The 13,605-nt window shown below is 35.4% G+C and overlaps 1 protein-coding gene across 10 annotated transcripts in view; it reads left to right on the top strand.

Annotated features, from left to right (window-relative positions):
* RABGAP1L (RAB GTPase activating protein 1 like) overlaps positions 1-13,605 on the top strand; it is a 684,401-nt gene that overhangs the window by 82,314 nt on the left and 588,482 nt on the right. For all 10 annotated transcript variants that reach the window (XR_007479508.1, XM_033428113.2, XM_033428114.2 and 7 more), the window contains 2 exons: positions 2,842-2,999; positions 4,264-4,374. Coding sequence is in view for 9 of the 10 variants with exons in the window: in XM_033428113.2 (XP_033284004.1) it covers positions 2,842-2,999; positions 4,264-4,374 (269 nt within the window). In the remaining variant the exon portion in view is untranslated. The remainder of the gene's footprint in view (positions 1-2,841; positions 3,000-4,263; positions 4,375-13,605) is intronic.

Below are 13,605 nucleotides of genomic sequence, written 5' to 3'. Positions count from 1 at the left end.
GTAGGTACTGCCTCTGGGGAAAAATTGTACTGTATTATTTGTCAATAAACCTTTTGACTTCTGCAAAGAAAATGCCTGTTCTAGATTATTGTGTGTGCGTGTGTGTTTGTGTGTGTATTTAATATTGTGACGTGTATAGAAATGTTTTCCATGGTATTATGTTTTAAATTTTTTCATGATGAAATTGGTTACCCAATTTGTTCCAATAACTATAGACATTGATAATCATCGTTTTTGAAGCTACTCTACCTTACCAATTCTTGGATCATCATTCCAGCTTATTCACAGACTCTAGAAGTCACAAATGATTTTAACCTTGTTGTTGGAAATAGCAACTTCTAAGACTGGTCAGGATTAAATGCAGTTTGATTGCTGTTAAGGTACTGTTGTGTCCTTCCTCCAAGAAGAGAGAAAGGTGTAGGCTGATTTCCCCCTCATCATTCTCTACCACTCTGGCTCAGCCCCATATGCTTAGCCTTTTTCAAAAGACATTCCTGAGCCTTGCCCATCTACTTTAGAATTCGCCAAGTTCTTTGACTTTTTTTTTGGTGTGGCATGATGTGTAGGCTTGTGGACAGCTCTGATACAAAGAAAATGAAATAGAAGAATATAGGAGAGAAGAAAAAATAATAAATAGGGTGGGGGTTTAACTTTACTAATGTATCAAAAACTAAGTACAGGTATTCTGTTTTCACATATAATGTTTTCTTAAAAATATGCTTAAAAATGTTTTCTTAAATACACATAAAATGTAAATAAGAGATGTCACATTTTATTTGGAGTTAGGAAGTAGGCAGTACTCAAAGTACTAAAAATAGTTTAAAGTCCCTGTTTACACTTTACCTTGTAGGCATAATCTTCAGTGACTTATTTCTAGCATGTTCTTTGATTCTGTTTTCCTCTATAACATTTAAATTATTGAGCTAAGTCCAATAAGGGTCCAGTTGAGGCTGAACATATCTGTTTTTGCCTTACCTAATGATTCCTCCCATTCACCCCAAGCACATTCAACTTACATGTGCTGAAATGAAAGCTCCATGTACACAGCTGTATCCCTCTCTCCTAGAATAATACTTAGTACACAGAAGGCACTCAAAAAGTATTGGTTGAATGAATGAGTGAACTTATAATTGTCTTAATTGTATAAGATTTGAGGTCTACAGTTATTATTAATATGAATCCTTTGCTGCTTTGTTGTTACTCATTTATATAAAATTATAATGAGATAACTTTAACATATTAAAAAATTTTACGAATGCAGTGATACAAATATGATGCTATTGATTGAAGTTGAACTTTAAGCTGGCAGGCAGCATTCTTATACAGTTAACCTGTGTAAGTCAGTTAATTTAGAAAACTATTGATTTGGCACTGAAAAGGCAGTTTAGGGTAATCATTGATTACTGGATGTAAGTGTGGCCATTGGAAGTTTGAGGACCATTGAATGTGTTAGATAGAGTATGTATGTGTGAGAAAAGGTAGAATGTATGAATATAATAAAGATAGAATATTGAGGAAAGACCCCCATACTTGAAGAAATTCTACTGTTAATGAGAGTCCTCTTATTTCAAGCAAATTATAAAATATTATAATCCTAGATTAATACAAAGAATAATTTGAATTCACTTTATCTAAAGTGAAGGATTTAATATTCAGAGAAGCTTCTTTACTAGTACCTCCCAGTGTGAGATTTTGAAAATATGAACTTTGTTCAAACCCTTCTTATTTCATCTTGTTTTTATTTGTTCAACCCATGAGGGGCCTGAGAGATTTGGAAGTTCTTTTGTGTTTGAAGCAGACAAGTTTGAGATGGTATGATGCTTCTTTTGGAACCAAGGAAGATAATACCGTCTGGAAGAGTGTGGGATGTAGAGTACTCCTCCACTTTAGGGGAGGAGTAAAAGCCATCCATATATATACACACATACATATATTTATGTATATGTGTGTGTATATAAAGTCACCAGGGTGGCTTAATACTAATAAATTAGATAAGAACATTTCAGGATTCATTCATTCTATGACACATTTATACAACAACAACATTGAGTAACAATACTGGAAGCTCTTTAAATCATGCTACCATGTTTTCTTTTTGCAAAAAACAGTATTTATTCTATGCCTCAGGATCTAGCCCACTGAAGCTGAGAAAAGTGAAAAGAGAAATTGACACCTTGGGCTAAAACCTTGTTTGTGTGTGTTCATCGGGAAGGTTTAGATGCCAGTATCATTCTAGTAATTATCTTAGGCTTCATTCATTGCAATATAGTATCTTAGGGGTCATAGAAACATCTATACATACATACAGCTTCTTTTGTGACTTTAAATTAAATGTCTTTATTTTGGTGTTTAAATGCCAGATTGAAAGAAGCAAACTACAGTTAACCCTTGAACAGTGCGCTGGGGCTGGGGGGTGGCATGTCGTAGGGGCACTGACCCTCTGTGCAGTCAAAAATTCATGTATAATTTATAGTTGGCCTTCCATATGAGCGGTTCCTCCTTATCCACTCTTCCGCATCTACCACTTCAACCAACCATGGCTTGTATACTACTGTAGTATTTACTGTTGAAAAAAATCTGCATATAAGGGGACCCATGCAGTTCAAACCCATGTTGTTTAGGGGTCAACTGTGTGTGTGTATATATGCTTATACTATGTATATATACACACTGTATATTACAAACTCTGTGTGTGTGTGTGTATATGCTTAGACTATATTTACTTTATCTGCTAAAGAGCATTGTGACCATGGGAAATTATAGATTCAAGAATTAGGAAAGAATTTTATCAAAATGCAGTTAAATCTTTGTCTAATATTGTTTCCATTTCTATTCTTTTAGGTAAGCAGAATTTTGTATAGTTTCTGTACAGCTTTCAAACGGTCTTCTAGACAAGTATCTGATGTTAAAGACTCAGTTATTCCTACCCCTGACAGTGATGTATTTACCTTCAGTGTCTCCTTGGAGGTAAAAGAAGATGATGGAAAAGGAAACTTTAGGTGAGGTTGTTTGGAAAGATTAAAAATTGGTATTGTGTCTGAAATATAATATTGGCTCATTTAAAGTTTCCAGAATATGCAATGTTGGTATAAAGCTTTAGGATGATAAAGAAATATTTCACTGGTGAATACATGGTTCACTTTTGTCATGCTTTTCAGATATTTTATGTAAATTATTTTCTTAATATTTTAAAATACTGATATTTACTGTATAAAATTTAGTAAAATAATAAAATTAGAATAAAAAGCTATGGTTTTGTCAGCCACAATCACTTTTAATATTTGATTTCTAGGGTGTATTTTTATACAGTTGTATATATATATATATACTTTTTTCTTTTAACTTCATGATATAAGAATTTTTCAATTAAAATATTCTTAAAATCATTTTTAATGGTTACCAGTAGTATATTGTATGGTTTGACCATCATTTAATTAACCATTTCCTTCTGCTCTGTATTTGGAATGTTCTTCTTTAGTTGAAAAATAGGCAGATAATAGGAAACAGTTATACTCTTTAATGATCAGTTATGGGCCTTTACTTTGCCTTTGTTTCTAACCATAATTGTTAGGTAGGTATTTTACCTGTTTTTTACAGATACAGAAATTGAGTCTTAGGTCAAATAAGTTGCTAAAGGTATTTTTCCTTTTCAGATAAGGCAACCTATATTTTAGACACTAAACTGTTTTTGTTTTGTTTCTTTTAGACACTTACTGTTTTAATGAACTAACTCTTGAGAATTGTCAGTCTGGCCTAGGCTAGAATTTAACTTGCCCTGATCTGTACCTCTTTGTTCATCTTTTTTTATATTTACTTGGATTTGTCACAGTCATCTCAAACTCTAGATGTTTAAAAGTAAGCTCTTCTCAATTTTTGCCTTGGGTTTCACTGTGTTAAAGGCATTCATGCAACCAGCTAAACCAGAAATGTGAGAGTCTTAAAAGTAATTAAATAAACCATGTTCCTAAATGTGTTAAAATTTAAAAACTAAAATTTGAAATGATGTCATTTAAAAAGTTTTGTTTTTAATCTCGTTAGGGATAAATTATAAGGCTCTTGTAAACCCAGTTTAAAAATTAATAACAACTCTGTTTTGCTGACTGTAAAGTTTGTAGTTACTCTGTGGCAAGATGAGAGTTAGGATATCTTAAGAATAAGGGTGTTGTTGCTTAAATAGTTTGTTGGCTCATTCTAACCTTGAAAGAGAGATCTTTTTTATTGTTTTTAATTATTGTTAATTCCTCTTCTTTTTGCATATTTCAGTCCTGTGCCTAAGGATAGAGATAAATTTTATTTCAAATTAAAACAAGGAATAGAGAAGAAGGTTGTGATTACAGTGCAGCAACTTTCTAACAAAGAATTAGCTATTGAAAGGTAAGCAGCTTGCTCCTAAATGCTACCAAAACTTGTATTGACATTGTTACTGTGTTTCAAGAGACATACTATTGAATCTCAGCTGTATTACTTACTGTGGCTTTTCACCATGCTTCAGTTTCTCCATTTAAAAATGAGAATGAGAAACCTAATGCTTTCCCCACTTAAATAAGTTAGATATAACTGGTTCATTGAAAATGTCAATTGATGGGGGAAATAAACATGAAATGGCTTTGTTTTATCAGTAATAACTGCTTCTACCGTATTTGGGCTTTTTCCGTCTCTCCCTTATTTACATATAGGACAAATACCTTAACTTCTCATTCATTTTGATTATTAAAAAGTCCATTAAGTTACTGAGATATCAGAATTTTTAAGAGATACATCTTTAAAATATATAAACACACATGCACATATATACACACATGTGTGTCTGCATGCGTTTATATATTTATGTCTATATTTTAATTTTTCTGTTAGCAGTAGACATAGCAATATTTTAATCTTTTTATTTAGAGGTAATTTCAAACTTACAGAAGACTTAAAAAAAAGAAAAAAAAACCTAGTACAGAGAATACCTGCATGCTCTTTACTCAGAATCACTTATTAATAACATTTTACCCCATTTGCTTTGCACCCACTTTCTCAATCTCTCTCTCTCTCTCTCTCTGTGTCTCAGTCTTTCTCTCCCTCCCTCCACCCCGGCACACACGCGCACACACGTGATTGTTTTTCTAAACAATTTAAGAGTAAGTTACATACATCATGGTGTTTTATCCCTATCTACTTCCTTAGGAAATGTATATTTCCTAAAAATAGGGATACGAATATCTCTTATTTAACCACATTGTTTGTATCAACCTCAGTAAACTTAGCTTTCATACAATACTTTTTATCTAACCTACTGTTTGTCTCTAATTTTGTCAGTTAACCCAATACTATCCTTTCCCCCCATCCAATTTGGGATTTACATTAGGGTCAGATACTGCATTTAGCTGCCATGTGTCTTTAGGTTTCTTTAATTTGGAAAGATTTCCACAGTCTTTCTCTCTCTTTTAAAACATGGACTTTTTTAAAAAAATAAATTTATTTATTTATTATTTTTGGCTGCATTGGATCTTTGTTGCTGCATGCGGGCTTTATCTAGTTGTGGTGAGCAGGGACTACTCTCTGTTGTGGTGTGCAGGATTCTCATTGCGGTGGCTTCTCTAGTTGTGGAGCACGGACTCTAGGTGCGCGGGCTTCAGTAGTTGTGGCTTGTGGGTTCTAGAGTGCAGGCTTAGTAGTTGTGGTGCACGGGCTTAGTTGCTCCGCAGCATGTGGGGTCTTCCCAGACCACAGATCAAACCTGTGTCCCCTGCATTGGCAGGCAGATTCTTTAACTACTGTGCCACCAGGAAGTCCCATCAAAATGGACATTTTTCAAGAATACATCCCTTTCCCTCTTTTTATTTTTCTTATTTCTTTTTTTATACTATATTTATTTTTATTTATTTTTTGCATCTTTATTGGAGTATAATTGCTTTATAATGTTGTGTTAGTTTCTGCTGTACAACAAAGTGAATCAGCTATATATATATATATATACATAGATCCCCAATCCCCTTCCTCTTGAGCCTCCCTCCCATCCTCCCTATCCCACCCCTCTAGGTTGTCACAAAGCGTCGAGCTGATCTCTCCGTGCTATGCAGCAGCTTCCCACTAGCCATCCATTTTACATTTGGTAGTGTATATATGTCAATGCTACTCTCTCACTTAGTCCCAGCTTCCCCTTCCCCCGCTGTGTCCTCAAGTCTGTCCTATACATCTGCATCTTTATTCCTGCCCTGCCACTAGGTTCATCAGTACCATTTTCATAGATTCCAGATATATGCGTTATTATACGGTATTTGTTTTTCTGACTTACTTCACTCTTATGACAGTCTCTAGGTCCATCCACGTCTCTACAAATGACCCAATTTCGTTCCTTTTAATGGTTGAGTAATATTCCATTGTATATATGTGCCACATCTTCTTTATCCATTCATCTGTCAATAGACATTTAGGTTGCTTCCATGTCCTGGCTGTTGTAAATAGTGCTGCAATGAACATTGTGGTACATGACTCTTTTTGAATTATGGTTTTCTCAGGGTATATGCCCAGTAGTGGGATTGCTGGGTCATATAGTAGTTCTAGTTTTAGTTTAAGGAAACTCCATGCTGTTCTCCATAGTGGCTATATCAATTTACATTCCCACCAACAGTGTAGGAGGGTTCTCTTTTCTCCATACCCTCTCCAGCATTTATTGTTTGTAGATTTTTTGATGATGACCATTCTGACCAGTGTGAGGTGATACCTCATTTTGGTTTTGACTTGCATTTCTCTAATGATTAGTGATGTTGAGCATCTTTTCATGTGTTTGTTGGCAATGTGTAAGTCTTCTTTGGAGAAATGTCTGTTTAGGTCTTCCGTCCATTTTCGGATTGGGTTGTTTATTTTTTTGAAATTGAGCTGCATGAGCTGCTTGTGGATTTTGGAGATTAATCCTTTGTCAGCTGCTTCATTTGCAAATATTTTCTCCCATTCTGAGGGTTGTCTTTTCGTCTTGTTTATGGTTTCCTTTGCTGTGCAAAAGCTTTTAAGTTTCATTAGGTCCCATTTCTTTATTTTTGTTTTTATTTCCATTACTCTAGGAGGTGGATAAAAAAAGATCTTGCTATGATTTATGTCAAAGAGTGTTCTTCCTATGTTTTCCTCTAAGAGTTTTATAGTATCCGGTCTTACATTTAGGTCTCTAATCCATTTTGAGTTTATTTTTGTGTATGGTGTTAGGGAGTGTTCTAATTTCATTCTTTTACATGTAGCTGTCCAGTTTTCCTGGCACCACTTATTGAAGAGGCTGTCTTTTCTCCATTGTATATTCTTGCCTCCTTTGTCAAAGATAATGTGACCAGAGTTGCATGGGTTTATCTCTGGCCTTTCTATCCTGTTCCATTGATCTGTGTTTCTGTTTTTGTGCCAGAACCGTACTGTCTTGATTACTGTAGCTGTGTAGTATAGTCTGAAGTCTGGGAGCCTTAATTTTGAGCATTAATTTTGTATCCTGCTACTTTACAAAATTCATTGATTAGCTCTGGTAGTTTTCTGGTGTCATCTTTAGGATTTTCTATGTATAGTATCATGTCATCTGCAAACAGTGAGAGTTTTATTTCTTCTTTTCTAACTTGGATTCCTTTTATTTCTTTTTCTTCTCTGATTGCTGTGGCTAAAACTTCCAAAACTATTTTGAATAATAGTGGTGAGAGTGGGCAACCTTGTCTTGTTCCTGATCTTAGAGGAAATGGTTTCAGTTTTTCAGCATTGAGAATGATGTTCGCTGTGGGTTTGTCATGTATGGCTTTTATTATGTCATGTAGGTTCCCTCTGTGCCCACTTTCTATAGAGTTTTTATCATAAATGTGTGTTGAATTTTGTTGAAAGCTTTTTCTACATCTATTGAGATTATCATATGGTTTTTACCCTTCAGTTTGTTAATATTGTGTATCACATTGATTGATTTGTGTATATTGAAGAATCCTTGCATTCCTGGGATAAACCCCAGTTGATCATGGTGTATGATCCTTTTAATGTGCTGTTGGATTCTGTTTGCTAGTATTTTGTTGAGGATTTTTGCATCTATGTTCATCATAGATATTGGCCTGTAGTTTTCTTTTTTTGTGACATCTTTGTCTGGTTTTGGTATCAAGGTGATGGTGGCCTCATAGAATGAGTTTGGGAGTGTTCCTCCCTCTGCTATATTTTGGAAGAGTTTGAGAAGGATAGGTGTTAGCTCTTCTCTAAATGCTTAGTAGAATTTGCCTGTGAAGCGATCTGGTCCTGGACTTTTGTTTGTTAGAAGATTTTTAATTACAGTTTCAGTTTCAGTGCTTGTGATTGGTGTGTTTATATTTTCTTTTTCTTCCTGGTTCAGTCTCGGAAGGTTTTACTTTTCTAAGAATTTGTCCATTTCTTCCAGGTTGTCCATTTTATTGGCATATAGTAGCTTGTAGTAGTCTGTCATGATCCTTTGTATTATTGAGGTGTCAGTTGTTACTTCTTTTTCATTTCTAATTCTGTTGATTTGAGTCGTCTTTTTTTTCCTGATGAATCTGGCTAATGGTTTATCAATTTTGTTTATTTTTTCAAAGAACCAGCTTTTAGTTTTATTGATCTTTGCTGTTGTTTCTGTTATTTCTTTTTTCATTTATTTCTGGTGTGATCTTTATGATTTCTTTCCTTCTGCTAACTTTGGGGTTTTTTGTTCTTCTTTCTCTAATTGGTTTAGGTGTAAGGTTAGGTTGTTTACTTGAGGTGTTTCTTGTTTCTTGAGGTAGGATTGTATTGCTGTAAACTTCCCTCTTAAAACTGCTTTTGCTGCATCCCATATGTTTTGCGTCATCGTGTTTTCATTGTCATTTGTTTCCAGGTATTTTTTGATTTCCTCTTTGATTTCTTCAGTGATCTCTTGGTTGTTTAACAGCATATTGTTTAACCTCCATGTGTTTGTATTTTTTTACACTTTTTTTCCTGTAATTGATATCTAGTCTCATAGTGTTGTGGTTGGAAAAGATGCTTGATATGATTTCAGTTTTCTTAAATTTACCAAGGCTTGATTTGTGACCCAAGATGCGATCTGTCCTGGAGAATGTTATATGTGCACTTGAGAAGAAAGTGTATTCTGCTTTTTTAAAAAAAATAAATTTATATTTATTTTTTGGCTGCATTGGGTCTTCGTTGCTGTGCGTGGGCTTTTGTAGTTGTGGCGAGCAGTGGCTACTCTTCCTTGTGGGGCATGGTTTTCTCATTGTGGTGGCTTCTCCTTGTTGTTGAGCACGGGCTCTAGACTTGCGGGCTTCAGTAGTTGTGGCAAGTGGGCTGTAGAATGCAGGCCCAGTAGTTGCAGTGCATGGGTTTAGTTGCTCCGCAGCATGTGGGATCTTCCCAGACCAGGGCTTGAACCCATGTCTCCTGCACTGGCAGGTGGATTCTTAACCAGTGTGCCACCAGGGAAGTCCTATTCTGTTGTTTTTGGATGGAATGTCCTATAAATATCAATTAAGTCTATCTGGTCTGATATGTCATTTAAAGCTTGTGTTTTCTTATTTATTTTCTGCTTGGGTGATCTATCCATTGGTGTAAGTGGGGTGTTAAAGTCCCCTACTATTATTGTGTTACTGTTGATTTCCCCTCTTATAGCATTTGTCTTATGTATTGAGGTGCTCCTATGTTGGGTGCATAGATATTTACAGTTGTTATATCTTCTTCTTCGATTGATCCCTCAATCGTTATGTTGTGTCCTTCTTTGTCTCTTGTAATAGTCTTTATTTTAAAGACTATTTTGTTTGATATGAATAGTGCTACTCCAGATTTGTTTTGATTTCCATTTTTATGGACTATCTTTTTCCATCCCCTCACTTTCAGTCTGTATGTGTCCCTAGGTCTGAAGTGGGTCTCTTGTAGACAGCATATGTATAGGTCTTGTTTTTGTATCCATTCAGCCAGTCTGTGTCTTTTGGTTGGAGCATTTAATCCATTTACATTTAAAGTAATTATTGATATGTATGTTTCTATTACCATTTTCTTAATTGTTTTGGGTTTATTTTTGTAGGTTTTTCCCTTCGCTTGTGTTTCCTGTCTAGAGAAGTTCCTTTAGCATTTGTTGTAAAGCTGGTTTGCTGGTGCTGAATTCTCTTAACTTTTACTTGTATGTAAACCTTTGATTTCTCTGTCAAATCTGAATGAGATCCCTGCCGGGTAGAGTAATCTTGGTTGTAGGTTTTTCCCTTTCATCACTTTAAATATATCTTGCCCCTCCTTTCTGGGCTGTAGAGCTTCTGCTGAAAGATCAGCTGTTTACCTTATGGGGATTCCCTTGTATGTTATTTGTTGCTTTTCCCTTGCTGCTTTTAATATTTTTTCTTTGTGTTTAATTTTTGTTAGTTTGATTAATATGTGTCTTGACGTGTTTCTCCTTGGGTTTATCCTGTATGGTACTCTCTGCACTTCCTGGACTTGATTGACTATTTCCTTTCCCATGTTGGAGAAGTTTTTGACTATAATCTCTTCAAATATTTCCTCAGACCCTTTCTTTTTTTCTTCTTCTTCTGGGACCCCTATAATTCAAATGTTGGTGCGCTTAATGTTGTCCCAGAGGTCTCTAAGACTGTCCTCCATTATTTTCATTCCTTTTCTTTACTCTGCTTTGCGGCAGTTATTTCCACCATTCTATCTTCCTGCTCACTTATCTGTTCTTCAGCGTCAGTTGTTCTGCTATTGATTCCTTTTGGCGTATTTTTAATTTCAGTTATTGTATTGTTCATTACTGTTTGTTTGCTCTTTAGTTCTTCTAGGTCCTTGTTAAACATTTCCTGTATTTTCTCTATTTTATTTCTGAGATTTTGTGTCATCTTTACTGTCATTACTCTGAATTCTTTTTCAGGTAGTTTGCCTATTTCCTCTTCATTTATTCAGTCTTGTGTGTTTTTATCTTGCTCCTTTGCCTGAAAGATATTTCTCTGTCTTCTCATTTTGTCTCATTTACAGTATTTGAGGTTTCCTTTCCCTAGGCTGCAGGGTCATAGTTCCTCTTGCTTCTGTTAGCTCTGCTCCCAGTGGTGAGGCTGGTCCAGTGGCTTGCGTAGGCTTCGTGTTGGGAGGGACTTGTGCCTGCGTTCTGGTGGGTGGAGTTGAGTCTTCCCCCTGTTGAACAGGGCCATGTCAGGTGGTGTGTTTTGGGGTGTCTGTGAGCTTAGTATGACTTTAGGTAGTCTGTGTACTGACGGGTGTGTTTGTGTTCCTGTCTTTGTTGTTTTATGTGAGGCATCCAGTGCTAGAGGCTGCTGGCAGTTCAGTGGAGCCGGGTCTTGGATTCAGATAGAGGCCTCTGTGAGAGGTCTTGGTGGTTAATCTTCCCTGCAGCCAGGAATTCTCTAGTGGTCCAGTGTCCTGGACTTGGTGCTCCCACCTCAGAGCCTGAGGCCCAAGTTCCAGTCAAGGAACCAAGCCCCCACAAGTTGTTCGTACCAGTTATACAGGTATCTTTACAGTCCTTTCCGATGTCCAAGGTCTTCTGCTAGTGTTCAGCCAGTGTTCTATGAGAGTTGTTGTATCTATAAATATATTCCTGATGCATCCATGGAGAGAGATGAACTCCACGTCCTCCTACTCCTCCTTTCCCCGCATCCGTGGAGAGAGATGAACTCCATGTCCTCCTACTCCTCCTTTTCCCGCTTTTTAATATAACATTGCTCAGTTTGGGTTTATCTAATATTTCCTCATGATTAAATTCAGATAGTTTATTTGCATAGGTGATGTTCTCTCCTTCACAGTGTATCACATTTGGAGGTGCTTGATAACCCTCTGTCCCTTTCTGGTGATGTTAAATTTGATTACCAGTCAAGATGTCTGGTTTCTCCATTGTAATTCCTTTCCCCCCCCCTCCCTTGCAGCTAGTAAGCAGTTTGTGGGGAGACCCATGAAAATATCTTGCTTCTCATCAAAATTTCCTCCTTGGTTTAGCCTTCATTCATAATTCTTGTCTGATCCAGTCTTGGATTTACTTAAATATAGAAACCTTGGTGAATATAGGTGAAATAGTCAGATACCTAATTATGTTTTCTTTGTTAACTTAGATAAACATTTATGCATACGTTTAAAATATATTATACATAATAACTTAGAAATGTTGCTTTTTTCCCCTCTCATGTTCATAAGACAAATTTATTCAGACTCTCCATAATAATCTTTGACATTAGTGTCTTCATCATCACTTAAGCTACTTTTTGAATAATTTTAAGGCATTTTTCCAGAGCACATTATCTCAAGTTGTTTGAGTTAAAGCACTTTTTGAATCAGTATATATCATTATCATTAGAAATTCTACTTAAGCCAGAATTTTACCTACCATTTGTATACCATTAAGATAGCTAAAAAAATTCATTCCATATATAACCACTTAACATATTGCTTTTATTTTAATATAATTAATGTCGATGATAATATTTAACAACTATGGGTTCATATGCTCAGCAGTAATTACCAAATCTGTTAAGTGTTTTTGCCTCCTTTTTCACACATTCTGTCAGATGACCTCTAAACATCCAAACTAAAATTAACTTGAGATTGCTTCAGGCTAATGGGTCTTCCCCAAAGAATGCTTTGTTCAACATAGCAGACAGAATTTCCTGTGATATGGGATATTTTTTAAATGCTTCGATTTATCTTTGTTTTTTCAAAAAAGAAACTCTTGCCTTTTATTGGATTATAGGTGGTACTTAATGTGTTTAAATCACAAAATGTATGTAGTGGAATTTAAGGTAATCCAGTAGGTGGCAGTCTTGTCATGAGAATTCTTAACCTCTGGTTTTTTTTTTTTTTTTTTTTTTTTTAAAGCATTGCTGCGGACAAAGTTCATTTATAGTATAAAGATATCGGTGTGAAAGTAAATCCTTCAAATTACATAATTTTGGCTTACTTTATGAGAAAATGATTTTTAAAAACAACTTCCCATTATGTGAAATTTCCAACATACACACAAGTAGAAAGAATAATATATTGAACGGCAGTGTACCCATCAGCCATTCTGAATGCTAATTTTCAGTATTTTGGTTTTTAAAAATATTAGTTTTTATCATGAAAAAATCTATTTCTCTGTGCATTCAAGGGTTCAAGCATTCCTCATGTGTAGATATTTGACAAATTATACTGTGATTATTGGTCTCAACCCCTTTGAAGGCAAGTACTGTGTCATTTATCTCAGAATCTCCAATATCTAGCCCTGTGCTAGGAACCAGAGCTTTGTAGTTACTTAGTCTTACTTAGCACTTTCTCTGTGCAGAGCACTGTTCTAGGTGCTACTTATGAGGTATAGGTACTATTATCTTCATTGTACAGTCAGGGAAACTGAGGCACAGAGAGGTTAAATAGCTTTCTCAAGGTTATACAATTAAATACCAAGTCTATCTGGTCTAGAATAAATATTCTTACTCTCTACTTCGTTTTAAAAACTTGTTGAGTAAATGCATAAAAAGTATATAGAAATTTTATAAAGTTAAGAGTATTGACTACATTCACTGTAATGTGCAGAGAGTAATAGAACATTGCAACTAATAGAATCCTAACCTGTTTAGAGGGTATGTGAAAAATGCTCTCACATTTTGAAAATTTCTAATGTTCTTTTGCTTTTCTCAGTCACCTGTGTTAGATTTTACAAGT

Source organism: Orcinus orca, chromosome 1, assembly GCF_937001465.1.
Source record: "Orcinus orca chromosome 1, mOrcOrc1.1, whole genome shotgun sequence".
In the NCBI taxonomy this organism is placed as follows: Eukaryota; Metazoa; Chordata; class Mammalia; order Artiodactyla; family Delphinidae; genus Orcinus; species Orcinus orca.
Note: the sequence above shows the minus strand (reverse complement) of the source record. Positions and strands in the feature narration are given on the sequence as shown.